The sequence below is a fragment of the Sminthopsis crassicaudata genome, chromosome 1, assembly GCF_048593235.1.
Source record: "Sminthopsis crassicaudata isolate SCR6 chromosome 1, ASM4859323v1, whole genome shotgun sequence".
Classification (NCBI taxonomy): Eukaryota; Metazoa; Chordata; class Mammalia; order Dasyuromorphia; family Dasyuridae; genus Sminthopsis; species Sminthopsis crassicaudata.
The window spans coordinates 727,213,063-727,228,671 of record NC_133617.1 but is presented as its reverse complement, the minus strand read 5'-3'; the positions used below and the strand labels follow the sequence as shown (position 1 = coordinate 727,228,671).

Here is a 15,609-nt window from a genome sequence, read left to right as displayed (position 1 = left end):
CTAACTGATGGTCTTTGCAATGAGCCATAACTTCCAATTATAAGGCCAAAGTATTTAAGCTTCAGCTTCAGTGTTTGACCTTCTGATGAATGGCTGGACCAATTTCTTTAAGTATTGACTGAATCGACTTCCTTCCTGTCCAAGAGACTCTCAATAGTCTTCTCCAGTATCACAAAATGAAAGTCCTGATTCTGTGGCACTCAGCTTTACTTATATTCCAACTCTCACAACCATACACTGTTATTCAAAAAACCCCAAACTTTGATTATATAGAGCTGGATCTTAGTTGGCAAAGTGATCTCTCTGCTTTTTAGTATGCTATCCAGATTTGCCAAACCTTTTTTTCTAAGGTGCGAGCATCTTTTAATTTCATGGCTATAATCACTATCTATAGAGATCTTTGAATTTAAGAATATAAAATCTTACACAGGGACCCATTACCATATTATAGAGGAAGAAACTGAGAGTGAGGAGGGAGGTTAAATGACTTTTCCAACATGACAGAATTAATATGATTCTACGGCAGGATTCAAATTCAGGTTTCTAATCCATGATTCTATCCACTATGCCATCTGCCCAATCTCACTGGAGCTTTACAACAACACTGAAAGAAAAGTGGGACAGAAATAATTATCCTCAATTTCCATGTGAGAAAGCAGGCCAGGATAGGTTTAGTGACCAGCATCACCTTAATATATAGTGGTTATTCAATTATTTTCTTATGTGGAGCAAGACAATCTTAGTGAGGACCTAGTGGTTGCTTTGGTGGATTTGAGGGGTTAATCACATGGAAAACAGATTAGACTTTTTTTGCCTCCACAATTAGCAGCAAAAGTATAAGCAAGAGCTGCAAAGTGGAAATTTGGGCTTGATGTAAAAAAAACAAACAAATAAAAAAAAACTTTCCCATCAATCAAAACTCTCAAATGGACTGGGATGCCTAAGAATATACTGTTTTCCCTCTCAGTAAACCTTGTCTTCCCTATCACTGGAGGTGTTCAAGCAGAATTGGGCAATTAAGAGAGATCCTGAAGTTCCTTGAGAAAGGAAATCATTTCCTTTCTGTATTTGTATACCAGCCTAGCTTCAACTGACAAATAGTAGGCAATTAACAAATGCTGATATTTAACCTATAGCAGATTGTTTGCTTTCTTGGAGGAGGGAGTGTTAAGGTGGGGGGAAAATTGGAACACAAAAATGAATGTTGAAAACTATCTTTACATGTATTTGGAAAAATAAAATTCTACTGAGAAAAAAAAATGTTGGTCCACAGGTTGATATACACATTGGACTCTGAAGGGTTTTCTGCACCTCCAAGATTACATGATCCTCTCCAAAATGAATACACTGAATACTTTAAATTCAGATCAGTTCCTTATATCTAGTAGGTGCTTCATAAATGCTTGTTGATTGATTAATATAACTCTCAACTTATTCTCCTCAAAATCTCATGAGGAAACATATTCCTTAGACAAAAGCAGAGTGTGTACTTGCCTCTTATATTAGCTTGTCACTGTTCCTGACCCAAACAGGATAGTCACTCAACTTCTATTAACCAAACACCAGGAAGAGGCAACACTCCTATTTCTGTGGGTCACATCCCAGCTGGTTCATCCTTCTGATTGAGGCTTATATCATCTTTAGCCAAAAGATGGGATTAGAATCCAGGTCTGTTGAGTCTATTGAATCTAGTATTTCTTACATGGAGAGTTTTACACTCTATCCCCAACTTTCTCTTTTTAATTTGCTTAAGCTGATAACAAAATGAGTTTGTATTCCCGAAGCACAAACTGACTGGGCAGCTATTGGAATGTGCCAGTGGCAGGAAAAAAACAATTACCCACAAGAAGAAAAATGAAAATTGACTTTGTTCAGTAATAATTATAAAAGAATGAGAGCTCATTAGTTAACATATTAGCTCTAGAAATAATTAAGATTTCAAATATTATCAAAAGACTATGTATTTCCCAAATGGGAAAAGGGACCAACTAAATCTCTGAGTAAAATTCCCTGGATGCTGGGAAGTACAAAAGTTATAAGATGAAAAGCTACTTTAGGCAAATCACAGATCCAGTGATGAAAAAACCCTCATGGGGTAGTCCAGGCTAAAGATGAGGAAACTGAGGCACACGAAGTTTAAGTGACTTCCCAAAGCTCATACAAGTAATAAAATTTGGAGAGATTTGAACTCAGGGCTTGTGTCTCCAGAGCCAGTGATGAACTTTCAAAAGAACCTCCCATATTTCTGATCATCCTCAGGCAATGATAATTTGTTTATATCTCGGCACAAGATATTAACTCCTCTTATGGCTTTGAGGATCATAGCACATAGTAAGCACTAAATAAATGTTTATTGATTAAGAAATGGTAAATAAAGCCAGAGGGAAGCAGATTCATAGATTCTTTCTAGTAGCAATGGTAGCAAATGATACCATTTACTGAAATGGTACCAGTCAGTCAGCAATGATTTGATGATAGTTATAGAAGTGGGATACAGGAAGGCAGTGAGCTTCAGAGGTTCTCACTCAGTGTCAAAATAACTGGGAAGAAATGTCTTGGGAGCAAAGTGAAGAGAACTGGATCCTGGAAAGATGGAATGAGTGCCAAGTGGCACCTACCCATCAAAATGGGTGTTTGTGTGGGGAAAGTTTCCACATTAAATATTATTCCCTTTCATATAGTATGTTCTAATGCATTGCAACAATGAGTTGTTTTCCAGTCCCATCATACTTTCCCTGAATCTGTGTAAAGCATACACCATGCCCATCCATACTGAGAAAAGCTCCCTCCACATCACCCATTTTTATCATTATCATTCCCCAGCGACTAGCAGAATGCCCAGTATAGAGTAGGCACTTCTTGTATGCCTGCTGATTGATGATCCAATGATCCAATGACATCTTTCTCTTGGCCATTTCCTTGATCCTCCTAACTATAAGTGATTGGTGACTCAGAACTCTCTGTTCATTTACTCTGCTTGACCTTTGTCATGAATGAAATCATATATTAAATTCTTATGTGATGTAGTTATATGACATGTTATATCATATATAATAAGTGGTTAATAAAAGCTCATCAAATTATACTGAAATAAAGTTCTCAAAATATTTTTAAAACAAGTTCCTGGACTCCATATTAGGCACCCCAGAACCAGATAGAACATAAAAGTAAACATTCACACTCCCATAATTGATCTTGCCAGATAAAAAAGAAACCATGGTGTCACTAAAGTTTTAATATTCTGTTCCTCTTTTCTTATGTTTAAAATTTGTGATTACTAAAAAGTGAAAGGAAGAATTAAAATATTGGCTCTCATTATAAAAATCAACAAGTTTATTGGTTTTCACTTCTAAGGAATCCAGAAAGATATCCATTATCTGGGCTAAGGATTGGGCCTATTTACTCAGTCTCCTCCCTAGATCCACAACACATCTCCTCCCAGGGAGCCTTACTCTTACCGAGATCTCATCAAGAAAATGACATCTACAAAGTGGGGCTGCAGATCAATCCCCCAAAGCAAATTAAATGGATTAAAACAATGACATGGTGAGTGACAAAGAAGACTGAAATAAATTACCCTTACAGAATGGGAGGAAATTGGTGGAGGTGGGAAAAGAGAAAAATCTTTGAAGAGCCACTGCAGGAAAGAATAATTAACAAATCACTCATTAGGTTCCTAATTACACATCTGTTGTTAAGGCTACTCATTCACCTGTTTTAATTGAGATGCATGTTAGAAACAAAATGCCCTTGAACAAATGAGTGTGTTTGTACAATACAAATGTTTGTACTTCATACTCAAAATTCAATGAATATTTCACACAGAGAATTAGGTTCAGTCAATATTCCTATTGACTGCTAGCTATAGACAAGTCATAGAAAGTCTTATTTGGGTCAAGAAATGATTAAATGGAATCCATATTCAGTTTTCTGTTTGTTCCTTGTTATGGATACTAGCCCACTGGTGTTCTTGTTTTAATCATAACAGGTGCATCTGGCTCTCTTCTTAGACCAGATTGATGTAATTTAGAAGTTTTGAAAAAGGCTGAGCTTTTGACATAAAATATCATGTTATTTTTGTTCTGGAATGAAAATTCTGAGCATTGAGGGCCAAAAGTTCAGTCTAGACCTTGCCAGACACTGCTTGGTAACAATGACCACTCTCCATACCAGAACTCAAGATGCTGATGCAAGATGAATAACCATAAAATCTAACAATGACAAAGCCTTGACAAATAAAACAATTAGGCACACAGTTAATTACCTAGCTAATTAATGGAGTGTGTCAATCATTTTAATGTGCATCTATTGCCTTTTTACTTAATATACAATTCCTTAATGGAGCAGTAATTCATATGGCTCTAGAACGTGATTATATAAAATGAAATAGTAAGGTATATTGAAATCTAGAAACATGCTGGAGCTCAAATCTTTCATAAGCAAGTCAAATTCACTAAAAGCTGCTTATCTCCATTGGACGATGCTGTGTCATTAGCACAGAGAGAATTAATTTCTGCTTTCCTATTTTAGTTTCTTTCCTAGTGAATAAAACAACAACAACAAAATATAACTATTTAAAACATGATCATTTCCTTTAATCACACCCAAGATTTTCTTGTCAAGGGAATGGCAAAATCGGTTGTCAGAGTTCCAAGTCAAAAAGAAAAATAAAATCTTGTTAAATTTGGTCCATTTTTATATGCAAGAGCTATTTCTTAGTAGACTTTTATATTTGGATAAAACTAGATTCCTTTCATTCTTTTGGCTCTAATGACTATCCATGAGAAACAACACGGCATAAAGAAAAGAAATCTGGCCTCTGAATTGAAAAGACCTGAGTTCAAGCTCCTCCTTTGAATTATCCTAGCCATATGACTTTGGGCAAATCACTCTACCTCTCTGTGTTGTTGGTGTCTTAGTTTCAGAGAAAGCACTGATCTGCATTAGTAACGGGAGTCTCCAATGTCAATGAAATGGTATTGTTAGTCCTTGTGTCTAATGATCACTGATATAATAACCTTGTACTCTGGATGTAATGCCAACCTAATAAATCTGTGATGATCCAAGTGATGAGATAGTGATGAGAACTTAGAGTCAGGAAGCCCAGAGTTTGAATCCTCCCTTTAAGTATAACCATTACATGATTGTGCCTCAGTTTCCTCATCTATAAAATGGAAATAATAATATAGTGTATCTCTTAGGATCAATGTGAGGATAAAATGAAAAGAATATTTGTAATATTTTAACAAAATTTAAATTACTATATAATTTTCAGCAGTGGTGATTGTAATGTTCTTTTTCTCTAAGTTGTAATCGTTCTCCAGGAGGATATTTCTTGGGGAGCTTCTGGAGGCAGCCTTCCTCTTTTCTTGATTCCCCAAGAGCTCTTGTCAGAATGTCTCCAGCCAGCTTCAGCTTTTCCTCCTCCCAACTTCTCCAGTCAGCACGAAGGTAGATGTGAGAATGAATCAGATTCTGCCTCCAAAGTGTGATTGTGGGTTTCTTCCTTGTGAATCTCCCAGAAGTCAATGCTAGTTCTGAATCTCCCAAAATCCTTTTTGGCCCTGAATCTCCTGAAGTCCTCTCCTCCAAAATCCCCTAAAGTTCTCCTGGGAAGTCTTCTCCTTGACTGAATCCTGGCTTTTTATATCCTCCCAGAGAATGAGCTTGTAGGTATTCCCTGGGCTTGTGGGAGCTCTTTAAAAGTATTATCCCTTAAAGGTGTGAATCTCATGGAATTTTAGTAAATACATTACTGAACTAGAGAATTGTTCAATAAATGCTAAATTAGATAATTATATCCATTCTAGTGACTTAGCACCTTGTAAGAATCCTAACAGGTGATAACTTGTTTTTGTTGATGCTGTTTTATGTATGCATTTATTGAATGTATCATAATCTTTAAGGAGAAAATGACTACCCAATAAACAAAGCTCTAGCTGATAGAAACTAGTCTTATAGAAAATTTAGTCAAGGCAGTGAAATCTGAGACTGTAGTCCATAGGAGCAATAGAGGAGAAAGCGTAGGGGGAGGCCCCAGAAACAGCACCAAGCATGGGTGCTGAAGGCTTGACAGTGGCACAGAAAACATTCCTGTTAAAGGGAGAAATCAATCCCCAGGGGGGTCTCAGAGTGGCAGGCAGGCAGTACCAGGAGAAAGGCACCACAACAGCAGGGCCATGGCAAGAGGAAATGGGGGAAGAAGGAGGAGAAAAGAGAGAAGCAGTTAGTGACCCCTACAGCTTAGACCCTAACTTAAAAATTAGAAAGAACCCCTGAACTTCTCTCATCCTATGTTAAATCCCCTTTTGTTCTCTCTGATAATCAGGAAGTCCTACAGTCAACAGCAGGTAAACCAAGCAACCCTTCCTAAGCATCCAATCAGTCAAAGAAGCAGTTAATTGCTGCCAAAGTTGTGCAGACTATCCTTACTTTTTAAGTTGAGTTAGTGAATTGTTAAAAAATCTATCCTCTACAAGAAAATGAGTCTCATCTAAGATCTTGGTCTTACAAATTTTGTTAAAATCCAAAGGTTGTTTGCATTACCAATTTCAATCAACCTCTCCCTTTAAACCATAATGGCCCCACAAATCTTCCTTTGCTATTCAAAAGGCAATAAAATGAACCATCAAGACAATGTCAACAGATTACTCAGATTAGACTATGGCAGCCTTGGAACCTGCTGCATCTTCCCCTTATTTTATTAACATGCATTTCTTATCATAAAAATGCTGATGGTATGAAGACTCTCCCAAGAGCATCATCAAGTTAAAGAAATCAGGAAGTAATGGCTAAGGAGATGAGATCTATAAGAAAACATCTGTGTTTTAAAACAACTTGTGCCTTTTTAAAGGTACCTTCACAACCAATTTTCAAGTAAATCTTCACCAGGATCATACGAGTGATATTTTGCTTAGAATATTTTACAAAATCAAGACATTGGGCATCTGGCATCATGTAAGAGTACATGCAACGATGAAAATGAGGAGGAATGCTTCCTTGAAACTTCTTTTGGAAGTGTTTGCAATAAAAAATTAATTTACATAAAAGATACCTCAACTTCTTGAAGTGGGAGATATCTCTGTAATCTTAGCCAGAAGGTTTTAGATATAGGCAATCTTTCATTGCTAAAGTATTAACTAACCTAAATACTTGTCTTTGATTAGAGCCCTTTTTCCTTGATATCCTCAATGTCAAGGCTAAGAAGACTATATTAAAGCTTCAAGGCCTTGAATTTGGGTTCAAATCCCATCTACTATACTTATTAGCAGTGAAATATGAGTGAAGATATTCCAATATAAAGGTGTGTGTATATGTGCGTATGTGTGTACGTGCATGCAAAAAAAAGTGAAAGAGATTAAAGTTCTGGGAGAATTCCTGGTGAGAGGGATTATTTCTGACCAGAGAGTCAGGGAAGGCTACATGGAGAAAATGGAATTTTATCTGAACCATAAGCCAGATATATATATATATATCCCTTCCCTTTCCTCTGACTTCTAGGGGAAAAAAAAAGGCAATTCCTCACAATTTTAATGATCTCATAAATGATATAGAATCTTAAGGTCAGAAAAAGGGGGCAATATCAGGTGAAGAGATATCATACAGACTTATTAAAAGAAACAGAAAAATACCTGTTAGTTCTGGCCCTTTATTATAATTGTGGAATGATTGATTAATTAGTTATGATGATCTATTTACCTCTGCAGCAATACTCAACCTTTTTACCTCTTGCTTTGAGATCAGTAATTAAACAATATTTTGTTTCTAAATAAGAGAGTTTCTGTTTATCTTTCTTGGCTCCTTAGAACAAAACATATTTCTATGGCTTCCACTTTACTAGAATGCAAGCTTGTTGTAGGCAAGGAGTATCTCACTTTAATATTTATAGTCACCTTAGTAAGATTCCTGGCATATGCCGCATTATTATCCTCCTTCATTCTTAGCTAGCTCTTCTTGGTACCTTAGTGGACATAACAAGCCAATATTTTTCATGGGATTTTCCTGGCAAAAATACTGAAGTATTTTACCATTTCCTTCTTTACCCTGCCACATAATAGTTGCTCAATAAATGCTTTTTCATTTCATTCACTTAAGAAGATGAGAAAATTGACTCAGGATAAGGCAAATCAAAAACCAATAATGATAACGATGATAACGGGAATTGATTTTACATATCTTTATCTATATCTACATGCTCATGCATATATACATATATCTGTGCATATATACATATACACATACAGACACACACACACACACATATATATATATATATATACATAGATACATACATATGTATCTTTCAATTTTGCATAGTAATTTACATATAATAATCAATCAACAAGGATTTCTTAATGTCTGTCATGTACCAGGCACTGTGATAAGTTGCTTGTAGTTAGTAATATCCTTACAGGCCTCAGAGATATTATTTTAGGTTTTAGACCACCACAATAAAACAATTGTATAATAAAGTGATTCACATGAATTTGTTTCCAGTTTCTCAGTGCATATACAAATTATATTTACACTAAACTGTCAAATACATACATTAATTTAAAAAAATATTTTATTGCTAAAAAAAATGCTACCCATCATCTGAGCCTTCAGTGAACCCTAATTTTTATTGGTGGAAGGTCTTGCCTTGATGTTGATAGCTGCACTCATCAGGGTGGTGGTTACTGAAAGTTGGGGTTTCTTAAATCTAGTTTCTTAAAAGAAGACAACAATGAAGGTGGCTGCAGGGATTGACTATTCCTTTCACTTGAACCCTTAGATGTCATTATAGAGTTATTAATTGGCCTTATTTCAATGTTGTTGCATCTCAGGAAATAGAAGGCCCAAGGAGAGGTTAGTTAGTGGAACAGCCAGAACATGTGCAGCATTTTCAATTAACTCCACTATCTTATACGGGCCAGTTTGTGGCACCTCCAAACAATTACAATAGTAATCTCAAAGTTCACTGATCACAGATCACCATAACATATATGATAATAAGGGTAATGTTTGAATTATTGTGATAGTTACCAAAATGTGACACAGAGACATGATGTGAGCAAATGCTCTTGGGAAAAATAGCACCAATGGACTTACTCGATATAGAATTTCCACAAACCTTCAAATTTGTGCTGCTGAGGCAGACATCCTAACATAAGTTCAAAATATAGCTTTAGGCAAAATTAGAAATGACTTCCAGAAACAAGGAAAGGGTGGAAGATGGGAATACTCTGAGAAAGGAAGGATTTGACTAAATTTAATGCAGCCTTTTGTGTGATCTGAATCAGTTAAATAGCCAAAGATCCCACAAAGCCATAGGATGAGAAGCCTTCAGCACCATACATTCAGTATAAATAATAAACATTCAGTATAAAAGCAATTTTAACTTCTGTCATTTTGTTCCAAAATGCAATCAAACTCTCTTTATGCTGAGGAGTTACTCCATATAATCACACCAACAAGTAATTTATGTATTCTATTAATATATTGCAGTCTATCGCAAAGATTCTATGAACATGTTTGAAAAAACACTGAAGGGATGTCAAAATAGAATCAGATTTAGAACAGATTTGCTCAGACCCATCATTTCACAGATGAGGAAAATAACACTAAGGAAACCAAGTCATACAAGTTAAAATTATGAGAGGTATGATTTGAATCCAGATCCTCTAACTAGAGAGCTAACGTTCTTTGCACTGTATTACACTGCTTCAAAGCAATAGGCAGACAGAGAACCCTATTTGTTGCTAAAGGACCTTTATAATGTAACTCTAAACCCTTCCCAGACATACTTCTTATTAGTTTTTTTTCATGTATTTCATGTTCCCCTGTGAACTATTTTTCCCTCATATATGGCATTCTATCCCCCATCATATCTGTGCCTTTTCATAAAGTGGAGCCCATCTATGACAGACACATTTCTAGCTTTCTTCAAGACTCAGATATAAAGTCATAACTTACATAAAATCAGTTCATGGGCTCTATCATAATTACTCTATACTTACTTTCTGTTCATTTTATATATAATTATCTATGTACATGTTATTTGCCTTTAATAAATGTAAACTCCCTGAGATCTTCTAAAGGATCTGATTTTTTCATGTTTTTTATTGTATTCTAGAGTAGCTAGTTGGCATGGTGCATAGAACACTGGACAAGATTTATTTTTGTGAGTTCAAATCCAGCTTCAGATAATTACTAAGCACCTTGAACAAGTCACTTAATCCTATTTGCCTCAGTTTCTCATCTGTAAAATAAGCTGGAAAAGGAAATGACAAACAAATACAGTACCTTTGCTAAGAAAATCCAAAACTCATAAAGTCAGACAATGACCAAAATGACAGAATATGATAATTGTATTCCCAGAAACTAGAAGAGTACCTTACCTATAAGTAGATAATTAATGGAATTAATTTAATTATAAATGATTAATCATAGTTTCCTTCACATTAAAAATTATAATCTTTTAAACCAGATAGTAAACTAGAATCCTAGCCCTCCTCCTAGTATGTGTTTTAATTAATTAATTAGTTTGTTTATTTTTAACATACATTGTTTTATGACTCATATGGGGAGAGACAAATCAGAGCAAAATGGAAAGCCCATAGGAGAGATTTAAAAAAAACAGAAAATATAAGTGAACATAGCATGTGTTAATTTACATTTAGTCTCCTTAGTTCCTCATAGTATGTTGACATAAACATCTCAAATAAAAGGCCCCAAGATTAAACAATAAACTTTCTATCCAGGTAAATTAATTAATAGGAAAGCCCATTATTAGATGACCATCATTGACCACCAACTTACTTAGTCTCTTAGCAGCCTCCAGAGCATCATTGGCTGTGTCAGCCACGAAGAATCTCTGTACTTTCACTCCATTTTCAGACATCAACTTTTTACTTTGGTATTCCTGTAGGTTCAGCCATCTTTTGGAGATCAACTGAATACTCTATGGAAATAAGGAGAAACAAGGAAAGCTCATTAAGAACAATTCCCATAGTAATTAAGTCAACTGGAAAGTTCATAAAATCATATAACAGAATGGAAAGAGATCTCAAAGGCCATTTAATCTAACACTCTTTTTTCATAGCTTTGGAAACCAAGGCCCAAAGGGGTTAAGTGACTTTGCCAAAGTCACAAAGGTATTAAAAGATAAAGATGGGATTATAACTCCAAAGTTAGTAATATTTTCATTGCTCTCCCCATCTCTTCCTAAATCTCTCTGTGACTATCAGTTGAAAAAGAAAAATTCTTCTGGACTGGTTAAACATACCAAGAACATGTTATGGTAAATAAGGGGGACAAGGAGCATAGAGCTCCAATTTGACTAGCTTGGTTACCAATTACTAATATAAACAGACTCCCTTCAATTTGACCAAGGATGCACATGTTAAACATGAAATATGTGCAGGAGCTATACTCAAGGTTTTAGAGGTTACATAAATGAAGGAGATGCTGAATTACTTTTCAATTACACACTAGACTAGTAAATCACTTATTAAGTACATTTTTCTTGCTCAGCACATTGAATAGACCCTATTGTCCTGAAAATGTAAAAATTGTGCTATAGAGTTACCATTTTGATAGAATAATTTAGCTTCTCAAATATTAAATGAGGCAACACTTAATGAATCTCACTAACTCTTATTTAGAAGGTGAGGAAGGGATCAAAGGAATGACATGGACAAATGAATTAAAAAGATTTCAGTATCGATCATGAAGCACAATTTTCACATCTTATACAGATTGTCCAATAGTCAATCAATTGTCTTTTTAAATGGCAATGTACTTTCAGTGTCTCTTGTCTAAATCATCAAGAACAAACAAATGGTTAGACATCTTCAAGAACAGAGGCTCTGTTAAAAACAGGAAACCCAAATTAATCTCCAAAAATGACAGTACAAGCTTATAAAGATGTTTTCAAACTTCATCACTATCCAAACCATAATTCAGAACCACCTATTCCAATCTCCTCATTTAATAGGCCCAAAGAGTTGAAGTTACTTGAGCCAGTGTCTCCTGGTCATTGGCTCAAGAGAGAAAGATATAGAATCTCTTTCCTATAAGAATACAATAATTCTAGAAAAACTCAAGAGGATAGTACAAAATACCCTCTGAGGAAAGAGGAGATCAAACATATATAATACCCTAATGCTACCCTTACAAAACAAAAACAAAACAAAACAAAAAAAAAAAAAAAAAAAAAAAAAAAAAACCTTAAGTCAACAGATTAAGTCTGTACTGACTTACTAATTTAAAAATTATTAACTGAAAAAAAAAACAGCTTGAAAAGGGCATTTGAGAGACACTAAATAACAGACAATGTGGTTAGAATCAATTCCTTTTCATTAACGTGCTCACTGTATTAATTTTAAAAAATGTTAAAGGAACCTGCTACACACTAATTGCCATTGATCCACATCTCTGCTTCATAGATATATAATGAATATTGAATATACATATCGATTGTATATTGTATATTGTATAATGAAAACCTGATCTAAAATCTTCTGGTTTTAAGTTTAAAAATGAGGCACTGGTTACAGTCCCAAAGCCACCAGCAGATGGCAGAAGATAATATCATACAGAGAGAGGTGGGAGGAGTCATTAACCACTGTGCAACCTATCCTTTGGGAGAGTAATTTTCCTCATTGGTTCATTCATTCAAATATGTGTGTGCACACATGTATGCAGGTACATGTGTGTATGTATATCTATGAGTACAGATATATGTGTATATATGTGTGTGTGTATGTGTGTGTATACATATATATATGTATACTCTATCATGTTGGCTCTAATAATAGAACATTAAACATTAAATTGCATGTACCTCTAGCTCTGTATATGTATATTCAAATATATGACATTTATGAAAGGGTATCGCTTTTAATCATGTTTAAATTAAATTAACAAGCATTTATTCCCATACAAAATCTGTACAACTCCAGTAATGCTTAGACTGATATTGACTGATACTCTTCATTTCTTTATTTTGCCTTTCTAATTTCTTCCATAGTCTTAATTTAAAAAAAATTACTCCATATTTTATAGGATCATGGATTTAGATCAAAGAGATCTCAGAGGTCACCTAGTCTAACCAGAGATGAAGGCATTGAGTCCCAGAGAGTAAAAGTGGCTTATCAAGGTCTGAAAGGTAACAAGTGATGATCTCTACAGCCCAATCCAAGCCTCCTGACTCCAAATCCAAATCTTCCACTCGACCACATTGGCTCTAATAATAGAATATAATATAAAAAACATATAGAGCGAATGTGTACCTATGAGGAGGGCACATATTCAAATATCATAGCAAAGATGATATAGACTTAACTGTTAAATTCTTGACATAAATCACAAATATATAGAATCTCAGCAAATAGATGAAAAAAAAAAAAAAACGTCTATCAAGTGTCTATTGTGTGCCTAGATAGAGGTATGCAGAAAAGTTAATAAGGTCTGTGGTAGCCATGAAAGATAAGGAGAAAAAAAATGTCTTGAACTGGACTTTGAGACATATCCACATTAAGAACACAAACATACCAATGTAGACAGAGGAAGAAGAGAAACCAGCTAAAAAAAGAGTGTCTTACCATCATTTCATAATCTGGGACTGTAAGCTGGATAAGTGTAATACTAAACAAATGTTTAATGATACTAAAATATAGATTTAAAATTGATTGTTGAAGACATGAGAATGAAGGAGCTTAATTTCCCCCAGTATTCCCTTCCTTGTCCTCATAAACAGTCATTCCAAAAAACTAAAATGTTTTGTAAAGAAAAAAGAAAAGAGAAAAAAAGTAAAAACCGATTTTTTGAAAATGTGTGAACCATTTCATATCCATTGACTAACCTTTACAAAAGACATAGTGTTTTCTGATACATTGTTGGTGGAGTTGTGAAAGAATCCAGCCATTCTGGAGAGCAATTTAGAACTATGCCCAAAAAGTTATCAAACTGTGCATACCCTTTGACCCAGCATTGCTGCTATTGGGCTTATATCCCAAAGAAATACTAAAGAGCGGAAAGGGACCTGTATGTGCCAAAATGTTTGTGGCAGCTCTTTTCGTAGTGGCTAGAAACTGGAAGATGAATGGATGTCCATCAATTGGAGAATGGTTGGGTAAATTATGTTATATGAAGGTTATGGAATATTATTGCTCTGTAAGAAATGACCAGCAGGAGGAATACAGAGAGGTTTGGAGAGACTTGCATGAACTGATGCTGAGTGAAATGAATAGAACCAGAAGATCGCTGTACACTTCAATGCTGTATGAAGAGGTATTCTGATGGAAGTGGATATCTTCAACATAAAGAAGATCCAACTCACTTCCAGCTGATCAATGATGGACAGAAACAACTACACCCAGAGAAGGAACACTGGGAAGTGAATGTAAACTGTTAGCACTACTGTCTATCTGCCCAGGTTACTTATACCTTCGGAATCTAATACTTAATGTGCAACAAGAAAATGGTATTTACACAGATATTATATCTAGGTTATATTATAACACATGTAAAATGTATGGGATTGCTTGTCATCGGGGGGAGGGAGTGGAAGGAGGGAGGGGATGATTTGGAAAAATGAATACAAGGGATAATATTATTTAAAAATTACTCATGCATATATACTGTAGAAAAAAATTCTAAATAAAAAAAGACAGTGTTTTCTCACATATCTTCTCTTAAGCTACATTTAATTTTATTTTGTAATATTTACTTTTGATTATTGTGAAGTTGTTTTTCCCATTTACATTTTTATCTTTGTATCATTTTCTTAGATCTGCTTCCTTCTTTTTTAATCAAATCACATAACTCTTACATGCTTCTTTTTATTTTTCATATTTGTCATTTCTTATAATACACTAGTATTTTATTACATTTATGTACCACACTTAGATATTCTTTAATTGATAGGTTCATATATTGCTTGCAACCAGAGTGTATAGTTTAGTGAATATGAAAACTGTCTTTTTATTGCTTATATGCTTATATGCTTTATCTTGAAGCATAACCTAATAACAAAATCTATAGGTCAAAGGATATGGGCATTTTAATAACTTTACTTTCATAATTCCAAATTGCTTATTCATAGCTCCTAAAACAATGCACCAGTATATATACATATTAATATATGTATATATATACATATATATATATTTAATGTACTTGTATATCTTAATTGTTTTTACATCTTAGATACCAAATTTTATTGAGAAATTTGATATTTTTTCTCATTCAGCTGCTTCTATAGTCTATGCATTAATTTTCTTTATGCAGAAACTTTTAAGTTTCATGTAATCAGTTATCTATTATATTTTTGTGATTGTCCCTATCTTTCTTTGATTAAGAATACATCTTCTGCCTAGAGATATGAAAAGTATGTGATTGCTTTGTCTTCTAATTTTTATAGCATAGTTTTTTACCATTGAGATCATGTGTCAATTTAGACTACATCATGAAATGATATAAAATACTGATTTAAGACTGATTTTTGTTTTTATTTCCCTAGCTGTATTTATCAAATATCTTATCAAAAATTTTCCCAGGTTATTTTTCTTGTTTTGTAAAATAATGGTTTGTAGAATTATGTTGTTTCTGATTCTCTCTTGTCTA

The 15,609-nt window shown here is 34.4% G+C and overlaps 1 protein-coding gene across 3 annotated transcripts in view; it reads right to left on the bottom strand.

Moving 5' to 3' along the window:
• SUCLG2 (succinate-CoA ligase GDP-forming subunit beta) overlaps window positions 1-15,609 on the bottom strand; it is a 586,130-nt gene that overhangs the window by 270,428 nt on the left and 300,093 nt on the right. For all 3 annotated transcript variants that reach the window (XM_074284147.1, XM_074284145.1, XM_074284146.1), the window contains exon 2: window positions 10,801-10,942. In XM_074284147.1, the coding sequence (XP_074140248.1) occupies window positions 10,801-10,882 (82 nt within the window). In that variant the 5' untranslated portion in view covers window positions 10,883-10,942. The remainder of the gene's footprint in view (window positions 1-10,800; window positions 10,943-15,609) is intronic.